This window comes from Dysidea avara, chromosome 1 (assembly GCF_963678975.1).
Source record: "Dysidea avara chromosome 1, odDysAvar1.4, whole genome shotgun sequence".
Lineage (NCBI taxonomy): Eukaryota > Metazoa > Porifera > Demospongiae > Dictyoceratida > Dysideidae > Dysidea > Dysidea avara.
Window position 1 is genome coordinate 28,609,019 of NC_089272.1, and position 15,017 is coordinate 28,624,035.

Sequence of the window (15,017 nt, forward strand, 5' to 3'; positions counted from 1 at the left end):
TTCACAGTTTAAATGTTTTGGGGATATCACATCGTTATGTAATTGCAAACCTCCAAACCAGCCAGCCTATGGTTGGCCTTTAGGCTTTCTTATTGTCTCTTTACTACAGGATCATCAAAGACTACTATTTTGTGTGAATCTATAGTATGTATTATTGTAAATTTGAAACTGAATAAAATGATTATCGTGTAGCTATTAGGGTGACTTGTTACACAACTGAACATTTTACAGGGTGTTATTTATAGCAGAACTATCTACAACGATATATTTACGTTCTACATGGTGACTTTTGTATGTAGCTGAATTGACTCTAAGCAACTGACAGCAGTGGAGTAGTGGTAAAGGGTCTGGGCATATAGGTAATCACTATACACACTTTGTAATGTATCATCCATTCTGTACATCACAGATTATCCATTAATTTACAGGAATAAAATATAATGTAATAACTAGTAATAACTAGTAATATGCTGCACTGCCATCAATGCACCCTGGATCTGCAAAGTCAATAGCTCACACATTAAATAATTTTATAATATTTGTAGGCACACAATGTACAAGTGCTCAAATAGTGATATATGCATTAACTGTATAAGCAGGGGAAGGGTGTTTATTTGCACTGATTAATGTGGTCGCGGAAAGTATGTATGTACACATTCTCATTTACCTTTCTTTTTGTAAACATAAAACCAGTACAACACAACAATGGTGATTATTACTGCAACAACTGCAATTATTCCTCCAACAATTCCACCAATAATACCTCCAGCGCCTCCACCTTCACCACTACTGCTAGCTACAAAGTTGTACGAAGACAGAAGCACATATTATAGTGTATGTGTGCATACAAAATTATATATACTGTATATGTGAAGACTGTTTATATACATTGTAAGTGATAGCACGAAGCGTATTAATGTTATCAATTAACCCTTAAAGCTACATAAAACTTTATAGAACACATACACTGTATCCGCATAAGCCACTATAGTGATATCTCTAGTTATGTGGAAAGTGTTTCCATTGATCTACAAGTTGATATGGTCCACTGTGGCTCTGTTCAAGCAGCGTTGTCTCCTAAAGACTGGTTGCCTTGTTGTCATGTTCATGAGCAAAGCGTTCAAGTGAATTGATGGCAGTTCTTGCTGACTGAGGACATACTTCATCTAAAACCAGACGAAGAAGGCCGTGAAATACATGGAGAAATAGTACTAATTATTTTATGGTTGATATCTGTAAGTATATAACACTTCTGTTGTACAAAAACATTTGTTGATTAATCATTATGCATTTTCTGTACGTTTTTAATATTGTCACTATAGTAGCTTATGCGCCTTTAAGAGTTAACAAATTACACACAATTTATTTTGCAAATATTTAAATGTTAAACATGCACTTGTAGCATCACAAGTGTGTAGAACACTGAACTACATATTTTTGTGCTATTCATGCACGTATAATTGTTGTAGAGTTATGTGTGTTACATTTTTTGGACATTTTCAAAAGTATTGTGTGTTACAAACCTTAATATGTAATATGTAGTATATTTAAAAAATGAAGTACAGCTGTAGTATGAAAGTAGTGAAACAAGAGATACATATGATTGATGGTATTAGAACATAGCTAAATTCCTACATTGACATGTTACAGTGGATCCTCACTAATCCGAACTCCAGTAATCCGAACGCTCGATAATCCGAACAGTACAAATGACTGTTTTATTAGAGTATTTGCAAACAAATGTATGTTCTATTAGAGTAATTGAATTAGGTTCTGTATATAATCAATGGGTTCACTAATCCAAACAAATTCACTAATCTGAACAGACTTTTGTCAACTTGAGAACAGAGCTGTTCGGATTAGTGAGGATCCACTGTATTAATTTGATCAATGCTAAAATGGAGACTGTAGCTCTGTTGTAATAGATACTATTACTGCTTGGATCCATGCTTTATTTTAAAGGTTTTTTTTTGTTTTAGCATAGCTAAGAATGGTATAAATGTATGTCTGTTGTACATGGCTGCTGTATTAGAGTGACCGCTTTATTGTAAGTACTTTAATCTCATTGCTGCATGATCTGAAGAGTGAGACTCTGGTAGATTATTAAAAAGAGTGGTAGCCATGTCTTGTTTTCTGCAGTGAAACTCTGAGTGTAACTGGAGCATTATGGGGCATTTGGCCTGTATTTTACATAATTAGTAGTTCATGAAAAGCAGCACAAAAAGTGTGTGAAGGAAGTGATAAGGATTTGCTATAGTGAAGTAGACTTTTTTTTTAGATTTTGGAAGTTTACGTATGCCTTGGTGCACCATACTTCCTCTTACAATAGTTTATACATAATCACTTCAAATAATTTTATGGTGTCTGCCTGCCTGCCTTTATGTGTGTTGTGATTGTTCAATTAGAAAACTGTGATAACTTCTCTAACTGTTGTGACTATTGTATGTCACTTAATATTATATGTGTTTACATAAATAAAGTGCAGGCTCTTCTTTTTTTCTCTCTCTCTTGGTTTTCATCTTTGCACAACTATTAGGATATCTGGTTCATTAAAGAATCTCAACTGTTTACGATGACACAAGAAGTAGCTACAGTTAAACATACAGTAGGTACTTATGTACATGTATTATTACATTACTGTGAGGCATGGTGTGCTACACATGTATTGCTAGAATGTTGCTCATTATGAACCACAAAGCTACTATAAATACTATGCATTCTTTGTCCATGAAAGTCACTGAAAAGTGATCAGTAATGAGTAACAATGCATTTCATACGGAGGTACTTCCAAGATGTACACAATGAAAACACATGTCTTACTGCATGCGCACTGTGTATATTCAGAATTAATATAAAATCTGTTTACTATATAGTTTACATTACCTACAGGTGTTGCTGTTGTTAATGGTGTTTTAGTTATCATAGAACTCATAGATGATGTAGTAGTCATCACTGATGATGATGATGATGATGATGATGATGATGATGATGATGATGATGATGATGATGATGTAGAGGGTCCAACCAATAGAGTCACATTAGTAGTAACATTGAGAATATCACTAACTGTACCAGTACCACAAATATTCCCAGCAGTTACAGTCACATTATAAGTTGTGTTAGGAGATAATTGTGTTATAGTAATTGATGTCAGTGATGTTGTAGATTGATTGACACTACCACCATCATCCTTCCAGTTTACAATATAATAATCAGTATTATTCACCTCATCCCACTGTACAACAAATGATGTACTAGTACTGTTACCAACTCTGATGTTCATTGGTGTACCAGGTGGATCTGTGGTATCTAAATACACAACAGTATCATATCTTGCAGGGTCAAAGAAAGTGTAAATTATCGTTCATATTTACGCATTTAAGTTTACTACAAGTATTTCAGGTATGAGTTGAACAGCCGAGCTGTTAAACAAGTTTGCATAAGTGGCTTCTGGAACTTTTATGATTGGTTAGCATGTGAAGCATGTTATACCTACCATTGGTGAGCTGGCCAGGTTCCTACAGAGTAAAAATCTGATATTAAATCTTGCACAAAAAAAATTCTCAGCACTGTTAAGAACTTATTGACATATAGGCTGGAGTAATTGGTAAATGAAAGTTACACAATAAAATTTGAAACATACAACAAGCATTTTGAGAGGTGTGAGGGCATGCCTCAGGAAACTTATAAACACTTCTGTGATAGCATTAATAGCTACACTAATTTTATTGTGCTTTATACAAGGGCACATCCAAGATTTTTTCAAGGTGATGTTTTCAGATTTCATAGTGAGTTATAGCTACGGGGTCACAGCCCCCAGCCGCTGACAGATATTAAAATGATTCAAAATTTACAATATTCATATGGATTTATGACCTAAATATAGCAATTATGATATATGGTTGGTTATTCAATACACATCCAACTGATATGAAAACTCAAGATTAGCCTTAAAATTTCCATTTTAAAATTGTTTTCCTTGGTAGTTTTGACTAATATATCTGACTACTCAATTAGAGTATTTCAATCTTCATAAAGCCTACGTATATAGTGTCGATTTGAGGAATCCATGTAATTCTCCTGTTTAACTGCAAGTTAAAATTTCAGAAGGGATTTCTGGTACCCCAGGAAACCCATTTAAGTACAACCCTGGGTATAAGTATAAAGTAAATAGCTACTTAATAATTTTAAGATATAAAATATGACTATATTATTAGGGTGGTTGACTAACCTAGTAGAGCTTCTGAATAAGGGAATGCCCCTAATTTTACCCAACTAGGGCTAATATTAGAAGCACTGTTGTAATCTATTAACTTGATGAAAAAAATCTAAATTAGCTTGCTAGTCACTATTTTTACTTTAAATATCAAAAAGTTTAATTACATAGCTCAGGGCCAGAACCACTTTTCAGCTACTTGAATATGAAAAAAGATTGAGATACTCTAATAGAGCAGTCATCATAATATACTCTAATAGAACAGTCACCGCAATACTCTAATAGACCACTTGGTATAGGATATAGCCACTGCTCTACTACTGGTATAAGATTGCTTTTAAGCCTGCCTTTTGTGTTTAATTATCCAATTTTTTGATGGTTTAGCAGGCACACCTTGAACAAAAACTTGAGGTTGTCACATTACAATACATGCCTACTTGTACTGAATAATTTTTTTTTTGGTTTTTGGGATGATACCACTTCATACTAGCCTAAGAAATGATGCAATAGTTATAATAGCAAGCTAACTATATACCGATATACCGCGATATTTTCCTGTTACTAATACCGTGTATTCAAATTTCAATACCGCCGAACTCTAGTGCTTAGCACATGCAGTTGAGTATCACATGATCTAAAAATCACATCAGATCAATAAGAACTAGTATGACCTCCATTACAGTCCATGGATGGCCGGACCAATTCATCGATATACCGGTATTTCGATATATTGGTTATCAAAGGCTGTCATGGTATGATAATCGGTTATGATAATTTATCACGATAAACAGTATTATCGATATATCGCAGAGCACTACTAAGCACACTTAGCATGACAAGTTAGGGGGATCTGGGGGCATGCTCCCCCAGGAAAAATTTTGAAAATATATGCTCTGAAATGGCATCTGGAAACTATTTTACTTGCAAAGCCTTTTTCTCCTTTTTGTTAACATTAAGGATATATACTGGTAGTTTTGTACTACAGTGTCAATAAATTCAATTTCATAGCTAATTAATTTACTTTCAAGGTTTCAGTGAAAGCTTAGTTCTTTGAGATACAGAAGTCATTAGGTTTGTAACTGCTAATGCATGCATGACATGGTCACATGTGTAATCAATTAGCCCAATGCAGTGCAATGCAGATGACGTACTGGAACTTTTGGGTGATTTGAGGATAATTAACATAGATGTAATGGCTTAGACTACTCAAAATCTCTGGGCTCCGGCCCTGACATAGCTAACTAAAAATACATGTACTTGACCATGCAGTTTTTGGAGACCCCAGAACCTTTTGCACCTTTGTATCTAACTCCCTGAAAATACTTGACCAGTTTCAGGAAATCTCAGAAATTCCCTGGAGCCACCCATGATCAAGACACACGGTAGTATGTCGTGCGGCCCAAGAAGCCGGAGCGCAACACCCGTGAGTATATTGACAGGAAGAAAGAAAACGCAATTTTCGCACCTCCGTAGCTCTGTGCTGCCTTGATGAAACAAGACGCTTTTTGCTGTGAACACTCCCTCCAACTTCAGCACTCCACATTCCAAATTTGAGCGCAATCACTTCACGCGTTCCGACGATATGTGACTTCAAAAATTGGCTTAGTTTCTTAGTTATTTTCTTCTTATTTTTGTTCCTCTTTTCGCACACTTACAAAAACTGCTATAAAACGCGAACGCCATATCCGATTGCCTTGAAATATGGCACACAGAAGGGGAGTATAAAGGCGCATCTCGGTACCAACTTTGGCTGGAATACGATAAACAGGCAAAAAGTTATGAGCGATTATTCACGAAAAAAAATACCAATACGTTGTCACGCCTACAGCGTAAACCGCGTATGGGAGGAAGCTGAAAATCGGTGTGTGACTAGATTAACTATTGAACCTCAAACCGTTTGTGGTTTGAAAGAAATCGAGCTTAAAACCATGAAGATACAACAAAAAAACCAACAGTGTGTAACAATTACGTAATCAAGATTAGCTATTTAAAAACGACTGCTTGCCACACCTACCAGATAAACCGTTTGGGGTAATGCTTTGAGAATCACAGTACAGATGGAGTAATCATCTTAGAAAGGCTCTACAATGCTGTAGAAGAATCAGACTTAAAGCCACAGAGTTATAACACGAAATCCAACTTGGTGCAGCAAGTGCGACATCGAGATACTCTAATACAGCAGTCATACTAATAGAGCAGTCACCCTGAAGAGAATTCAAGAGATCAGCTAGAAACAAGTAACCTTGCAGGGAGATCAGCTGGAAGAAGTTACCTTGTGGGGAGTTCATGCAACTATGGAAAGAGATAGTTCAGCTAGAAGAAATCACCTTGTAGAGTTCAGCTACAAAGAAAACACGATGTAGAGAGTTCAGCTACAAACAAATCGCCCTGTAGAGAGATCAGATAGAAGAAGTTACCTTGTAGAGAGATCAGATAGAAGAAGTTACCTTGTACAGAGTTCAGCTACAAAGAAACCATCATGTAGAGAGTTCAGCTACAAACAAATCTCCCTGTATATAAAGAGATCAGCTAGAAGAAGTTCCTTGTAGAGAGTTCAGCTTCAAACAAATCACCCTGTAGAAAGATCAGCTAGAAGAAGTCACCTTGTATAAAGAGTTCAGTTACAAAGAAACCACCATGTAGAGAGCTCAGCTACAAACTATAATGACCTTGTAGAGACATCAGCTAAAAGAAGTTGCCTTGTAGAGAGTTCAGCTACAAAGACACCATTCTGTAAAGAGCTCAGCTGCAAACAAATCACCTGTACAGAATTCAGCTACAAACAAATCACCCTGTAGAAAGATCAGCTAGAAGAAGTTACCTTGTAGAGACTTCAGCTACAAAGAAACCATTCTGTAAAGAGCTCAGCGCAAACAAATCACCTATACAGAATTCAGCTATAAACAAATCACCCTGTAGAGAGATCAGCTAGAAGAAGTTACCTTGTAGAGAGTTCAACTACAAAGAAACCATCATTTAGAGAGTTCAGCTTCAAACAAATCACCTGTATAGAGAGATCAGTTAGAAAAAGTTACCTTGTAGAGAGTTCAGCTCGAAACAAATCACCTTGTAGAAAGATCAGCTAGACCAAATTACCTTGTAGAGAGTTCAGCTACAAAGAAACCATCATGCAGAGAGTTCAGCTGCAAAGAAACCATTTTGTAAAGAGCTCAGCTGCAAACAAATCACCTGTACAGAATTCAGCTACGAACAAATCACCCTGTAGAGAGATCAGCTAGAAGAAGTTACCTTGTAGATAGTTCAGCTACAAACAAATCTCCCTTTAGAGAGATCAGCTAAAAGAAATTACCTTGTAGAGAGTTCAGCTACAAAGAAACCACCATGTAGAGAGTTCAGCTGCAAACAAATCATACTGTAGAAAATTCCGCCACAAACAAATTACCTTGTAGAAAGATCAGTTAGAAGAAACTCCCTTGTAGAACGTTCAGCTACAAAGAAACCATTCTGTAAAGAGCTCAGCAGCAAACAAATCACCTGTACAGAATTTAGCTACAAACAATCACCCTGTAGAGAGATCAGCTAGAAGAAGGTACCATGTAGAGTTCATGTAACTATGGAAAGAGATAGTTCAGCTAGAAGAAATCACCTCGTAGAGTTCAGCTACAAAAAAACCACCATGTAGAGAGTTCAGCTACAAACAAATCGCCATGTAGAGAGATCAATAGAAGAAATTACCTTGCAGAGAGTTCAGCTACAAAGAAATCATCATGTAGAGAGTTCAGTTACAAACAAATCGCCCTGTAGAGAGATCAGCTAGAAGAAGTTATCTTGTAGAGAGTTCAGCTACAAAGAAACCATCATGTAGAGAGTTCAGCTGCAAACAAATCACCTGTAGAGAGTTCAGCTACAAACAAATTGTCTGTAGAGAGATCAGCTAGAAGAAGTCACCTTGTATAGAGAGTTCAGTTACAAAGAAACCACCATGTAGAGAGCTCAGCTACAAACTATAGTGACCTTGTAGAGACATCAGCTAAAAGAAGTTGCCTTGTAGAGAGTTCAGCTACAAAGAAGCCATTCTGTAAAGAGCTCAGCTGCAAACAAATCACCTGTACAGAATTCAGCTACAAACAAATCACCCTGTAGAAAGATCAGCTAGAAGAAGTTACCTTGTAGAGAGTTCAGTTACAAAGAAACCACCATGTAGAGAATTCAGCTAAAAACTAGTAGATCCTGTAGACACATTAGCTAGAAGAAGATACCTTGTAGAGACTTCAGCTACAAAGAAACCATTCTGTAAAGAGCTCAGCTGCAGACAAATCACCTATACAGAATTCAGCTATAAACATATCACCCTGTAGAGAGATCAGCTAGAAGAAGTTATCTTGTAGATAGTTCAGCTATAAACAAATCACCCTGTAGAGAGATCAGCTAGAAGAAGTTACCTTGTAGAGAGTTCAACTACAAAGAAACCATCATTTAGAGAGTTCAGCTTCAAACAAATCACCTGTATAGAGAGATCAGTTAGAAAAAGTTACCTTGTAGAGAGTTCAGCTACAAACAAATCGCCCTGTAGAGAGATCAATAGAAGAAATTACCTTGCAGAGAGTTCAGCTACAAAGAAATCATCATGTAGAGAGTTCAGTTACAAACAAATCGCCTTGTAGAGAGATCAGCTAGAAGAAGTTATCTTGTAGAGAGTTCAGCTACAAAGAAACCATCATGTAGAGAGTTCAGCTGCAAACAAATCACCTGTAGAGAGTTCAGCTACAAACAAATTCTCTGTAGAGAGATCAGCTAGAAGAAGTTTCCTTGTAGAGAGTTCAGCTACAAACAAATCAATCTGTAGAAAGATCAGCTAGAATAATTTCACTTTGTAGAGAGTTCAGTTGCAAAAAATCCACTATGTAGAGAGTTCAGCTACAAACTAGTGACCAAGTAGAGACATCAGCTAGAAGAAGTTACCTTGTAGACAGTTCACCTACAAAGAAACCATTCTGTAAAAAGCTCAGCTGCAAACAAATCACCTATACAGAATTCAGCTACAAACAAATCACCCTGTAGAGAGATCAGCTAGAAGAAATTATCTTGTAGATAGTTCAGCTACAAACAAATCACCCTATAGAGAGATCAGCTAGAAGAAGTTACCTTGCAGAGAGTTCAACTTCAAACAAATCACCTGTAGAGAGTTCAGCTACAAACAAATCTCCCTGTAGAGAGATCAGCTAGAAAGAGTTACCTTGTAGAGAGTTCAGCTACAAACAAATCACCCTGTACAAAGATCAGCTAGAAGAAGTCACCTTGTAGAAAGTTCAGTTACAAAGAAACCACCATGTAGAGAGTTCAGCTACAAAGAAACCATTCTGCAAAGAGCTCAGCTGCAAACAAACCACCTGTACAGAATTCAGCTACAAACAAATCAGAGATCAGCTAGAAGAAATTACCTTGTAGATAGTTCAGCTACAAACAAATCACCCTGTAGAAAGATCAGTTAGAAGAAGTTACCTTGTAGAGAGTTCAGCTACAAAGAAACCATTTTGTAAAGAGCTCAGCTGCAAACAAATCACCTGTACAGAATTCAGCTATGAACAAATCAACCTGTAGAGAGATCAGCTAGAAGAAGTTACCTTGTAGATGCTTCAGCTACAAACAAATCTCCCCATAGAGAGATCAGCTATAGAAGAAATTACCTTGTAGAGAGTTCAGCTACAAAGAAACCACCATGTAGAGAGTTCAGCTGCAAAGAAATCACCTTGTAGAAAATTCAGCCACAAACAAATTGTCCTGTAGAAAGATAAGTTAGAAGAAGTTACCTTGTAGAGAGTTCAGCTACAAAGAAACCATTCTGTAAAGAGCTCAGGTGCAAACAAATCACCTGTACAGAATTCATCTACAAACAATTCACCCTGTAGAGAGAGCAATTGGAAGAAGTCACCTTGTAGAGTATTCAGTTATAAAGAAACCACCATGGAGATTTCTGTAATCAATATATATATATATATATGTATATGTAATAGGATGGATGGCTGTGGTATTTGGGATTAATAGTGTGAGCATTGTAAACAGGAAGGAGTAAAATAGTGCGAGGCGAACAATGCAAGAACTATTAATCCCGAATACCACAGCCATCTGTCCTATTGCAAATTAATCCGACAACCATAGCAACTGTTACTAGGTAACAGAAATTCAAAAAATAATCACTGCAAAAGACCAATCACACTTATCAACTGTTGCCTGGCAACCGTTGCTATGGTCTCAAAATGACTTTTACCTTAGCAATGATAACTGTTGCTAAGCAACCATATTGTGTCATACCTTGGGGGCATCTATCACTATGGTAACAATAGTTGTCATGTTGGACATTTACTTCTAATATAAACACACCACACTATTTTAGCCAATCAAATTAGTATTATACATTTTTGTCATGGGACCTTGACAAACAAGTGTAATACTAATTCTATTGGCTAATCACTTGACGTATTTCAATATAATACGTCAAGCTGCTATTGAGAGTATTATATAGTAACACATTCAGTTGTTGGATTAGTACTAGTAATAGCATGGATAGCAGTGAAATTTGGGATAAATACCATGAGTGTTGTGTTGGAAATGGTAAATTTCAGTCGGCTTCGCCTCGTGAAATTTATCCCCATTTACAATACAACACTTGTGGTATTTATCCCAAATTTCACTGCTACCCATGCTATTCCCATACTCGCTGTATATATGCATGCTGTGCATTAGCATTGCCATGTACTGTACGCAATTTGTCACTATGTACTAAACACGCGTCAACACTAATTGGCGCTACATAGTTAACATAAATTCTAGCCAATGAAATTGCAATTACAACTTTTTCAATGCTACCAGCGAAATACGGGATAAATTTCACTGCTACTATTGGGACTTTTGTATGGGCGGTGAAACAGGTATGGTATTAATATATATATATATAATACATACATTTATTATATGTCAGTTATTCCCTATAGATAGCTTATCTTTCTAGTGGGTGACTTGAAATGTAGCTGAACTCTCTACAGAGTGATTTGCTTGTAGAGGAACACTCTACAGGATTCTCTCTACAGGATGACTTGTTTCTAGCTGAACTTTCTGAAGGATTATCTGTTTGTAGTTGAACTCTCTACAGGATGATTTTGTTTGTAGCTGAACTCTCTACAAGGTGATTTGTTTCTTACTGATCTCTCTACAGGGTTACTTTGTCTGGCTTATCATAACTCTAAAGGGTGGTCTTTTAATTTTTTTTTTGTAGCTGCACTCTCTACATGACAGTTTCTTTGTAGCTGAACTCTCTTCAAGGTGACTTCTTCTAGCTGATCTCTCTCTACAGGGTAATTTGTTTGCAGCTGAACTCTCTACATGGTGATTTCTTTGAAACTGAATTCTCTACAGGTTGACTTGTTTCTAGCTGAACTCTCTATAGGGTGATCTGTTCGCAGCTGAACTCTATACAGGGTGATTGCTTGCAGCTGATCTCTCTACAGGGTGACTTGTTTCTAGATGAACTCTCTACAGGGTGACTTACCTGTAGCTGAATTGTCTATCAGATTAACTGTTTGTAGCTGAATTCCCCACAGAATAACTTGCAATGTAATATAATTCTATAATGGAGTAAGTTATAAATGTAGCTAAATGCTCTATTAGAATGACTGTTCTATTAGAGTATCTCGATCTTGCATTTGCTACACGTAGTTGCCTTTCGAGTCATAACTCAGTGGTCTGTACTCTGATTCTTCTGTATTACTGCAAGGACTTTCTATGATGATTATTCCAGCTACATACTGATTTTCAGTTCATTGCTCTAAGCGGTTTGCCTGGTAGACAAGAAAACTAATAGTTGTTTTTTTTAATTCATAAAAATCAATTGCGTAATTTTGACACAGGTTGGGTTTTGTGTCATATCTCCATGGTCTTTATCTCGATTCCTTTCAAACCACAAAAAAGGCACTCCTACAACGGTTACTTCATTTACAATCAATTTTCAACTCATTCCTCCAAGGGGTTTATCCTGTAGGAGTGACAGACCTTTGACAATATTTTACGAAAATAATCGGCCATAACTCTGTGAATGGTAATCGGATTCCTACCAAAGTTGGTACTGAGATCTGCCTTAATGAGCCCTTTAAGTGTGCCACATTTCAGCCCAATCCAAGCATGCATTTGTGGTTTATGGCAGATTTTGCGAAGTGTGCAAAATGAAGAAGACGAAGAAAAAAAAACAAAGAAATTAAAATGAAATTTTGTTCGCTTGTATCTCTGGAGTGATTTTCTTCAAATTTGGTATGTAGACTCCCGTAACTGGCTGGTACTTCTGTAACAAATTTGGTTCCAATCGGATTAGGAATCACAGAGCTACATAGGTGTGAAAATAACATTGCGTTTTCTTTCTTCCGGTTAATATACTCACGGTGTGACGCGTAGGCTTCTTGGGCCGCACAACACACTACCGTGTGTCTTGGTAGAGTTACTTGTTTGTATGATTGAATCCTTTAAAAGGTGGTTTTTGGTTGTTGAATTCTCTACAAGGTGACTTGTTTGTAGCTGAACTCTCTACAGGGTGCATGACTTGTTTATAACTGTACTCTCTTCAGTGTAACTTGTAATGTTCTGATCTCTACAGGGATACATTTGTAGCTGAACTCTCTAGAGGGTGACTTGGCTTGTAGCTGAACTGTCTATAAAATGAACTTTTTGTAACTGAACTCCCTACAGAATAACTTGCAATGTAATAGAAAATTCTATAATGGAGTAAGTCATAAACATAACTGAGTGTTCTATTAGGGTGACTGTTCTATTAGAGTATCTCGATCTCGCATTTGCTACACATAGTTGGCTTTCAAATCATAAATCAATGGTTTGTAATCCGATTCTTCCGTACTACTGCAAGGACTTTCTACGATAATTATTCGTCACATACCGATTTTCAGCTCATTGCTCTAAGTGGTTTGCTTGGTAGGCGTGAAAATTATTATTAATTTTATTCATGATTCTCGATCGCACAATTGTTACACACCTTCAGTTTTTACCTACTGTTTGAAACAACAACATGTAATACTGTGAAAATAACAACACATTATAGTTGCAGCTCTGGAGAATGGGCTAGGAACGCCAGCTAGCTACTCATGGATGATGCTGATCCGGACAGAGGCTATAACTACCTATAAAATATAGAAACATTGTTGCTATGTAGCTAGTTATTACAGACTACATAAGTTCAGTGGTTACATCATGCTTCGGTGTGCTTCGTACTATAATTATAGTGCACAAATGTAATAATGTATTACAAACGTAAATACGGCGACATTACAACAGCTTAACAACTCGCTACGTCAAGATGCATACTGTACATGGTACGATACAAGAATCATACATGATGCGTGTAGCTACAATGTACTAATTGCAACCATGCGTGCTTATGTGGCCACCCATGTTTCAAAAAGTATACATGCGTAGTGGGTGTGGACAACTTTTTCACGAGTGTAACAAGACACTCGTGTCTATGCATGTACACGAGGTCAAGCTTGCGTGTGCGTACTTCAGCTCACAAGTGTGGAAATCACACGAAACATGCGTGCTGTGAAGTTATATCTAATCCAAAACAGCCAAGCTGTAAAAAAAGTGTGCGGCCCTCAGAAAGGCTATGGTGAAAAAAGATGTGAAATCCAAGGTGGCGGCCAAGAAATGGCTGTGATGGTAGGTTAATGGTAAAAATTTTAATAACGACAATTCAGGTGAATTTTTGTGCCGCTTCACAAAATTTACCTAAATTGTCATTATCAAAATTTTTACCATTAACCTACCATCACAGCCATTTCTTGGCCGCCACCTTGGATTTCACATCTTTTTTCACCATAGCCTTTCTGAGGGCCGCACACTTTTTTTACAGCTTGGCTGTTTTGGATTAGATTTCATTTCTTTTTGTATTTGTATACCCCAAAGCCGGCCTATGGCCAGCTTTGGGACTTTTTTAACCTATGTTTTTTTCTTTACTACAGGAAGAAGAAAAGATGAAGTAGATGTACTTTAAATATTTTATCAGTAAATGTACAAATTATGTATATTGTATAATACATATGTGACCGGATTTGCGAAAAGGGGTCTTCCACACACATCCAATTTGCCAACTTTGACAATTGATAACTTCAGATTGGAAAGAGCTATTGCCTTGAATTTTGGACAGTGGTGCGCACTATAGCTGAATACGTGGTGAAATTTTCAGGTTAATATGTTACTTGAACACTGAGTTATGGTCTCCAACTGTTACGGAATTGGATGTGTGTGGAAGACCCTTTTCGCAAATCCGGTCACATAATATTATATTGATTACAGAAATTTCCATGGTGGTTTCTTTGTAACTGAACACTCTACAAGGTGACGTCTTCTAATTGATCTCTCTACAGGGTGAATTGTTGGTAGCTGAACGATCTACAAGGTAACTTCTTCTAGCTGATCTCTCTACAGGGTGATGTGTTTGTAGCTGAATTCTGTATAGGTGATTTGTTTGCAGCTGAGCTCTTTACAGAATGGTTTCTTTGTAGCTGAACTCTCTAAAAGGTAACTTCTTCTAACTGATCTTTCTACAGGGCAATTTGTTTCTGGCAGAAGTTTCTACAGGGTGATTTCTTTGCAGCTGAACTCTCTACATGGTGGTTTCTTTGTAGCTGAACTCTCTACAAGGTAATTTCTTCTAGCTGATCTCTCTACAGGGAGATTTGTTTGTAGCTGAACTATCTACAAGGTAACTTCTTATAGCTGATCTCTCTACAGGGTGATTTGTTCGTAGTTGAATTCTGTACAGGTGATTTGTTTGCAGCTGAGC

At 36.9% G+C, this 15,017-nt stretch overlaps 2 protein-coding genes across 2 annotated transcripts in view; one reads left to right on the forward strand and one right to left on the reverse strand.

The window, feature by feature from the left end:
• Positions 1-15,017, forward strand: part of LOC136260766 (uncharacterized) — a 215,166-nt gene that overhangs the window by 145,523 nt on the left and 54,626 nt on the right. The gene's annotated exons all lie outside the window — the stretch shown is intronic.
• Positions 1-15,017, reverse strand: part of LOC136260758 (uncharacterized) — a 45,777-nt gene that overhangs the window by 16,296 nt on the left and 14,464 nt on the right. The window contains exons 2-3 of the mRNA XM_066054619.1: positions 2,884-3,309; positions 668-796 (exon numbers count right to left, since the gene is read on the reverse strand). Of these exons, the coding sequence (XP_065910691.1) occupies positions 668-796; positions 2,884-3,309 (555 nt within the window). The remainder of the gene's footprint in view (positions 1-667; positions 797-2,883; positions 3,310-15,017) is intronic.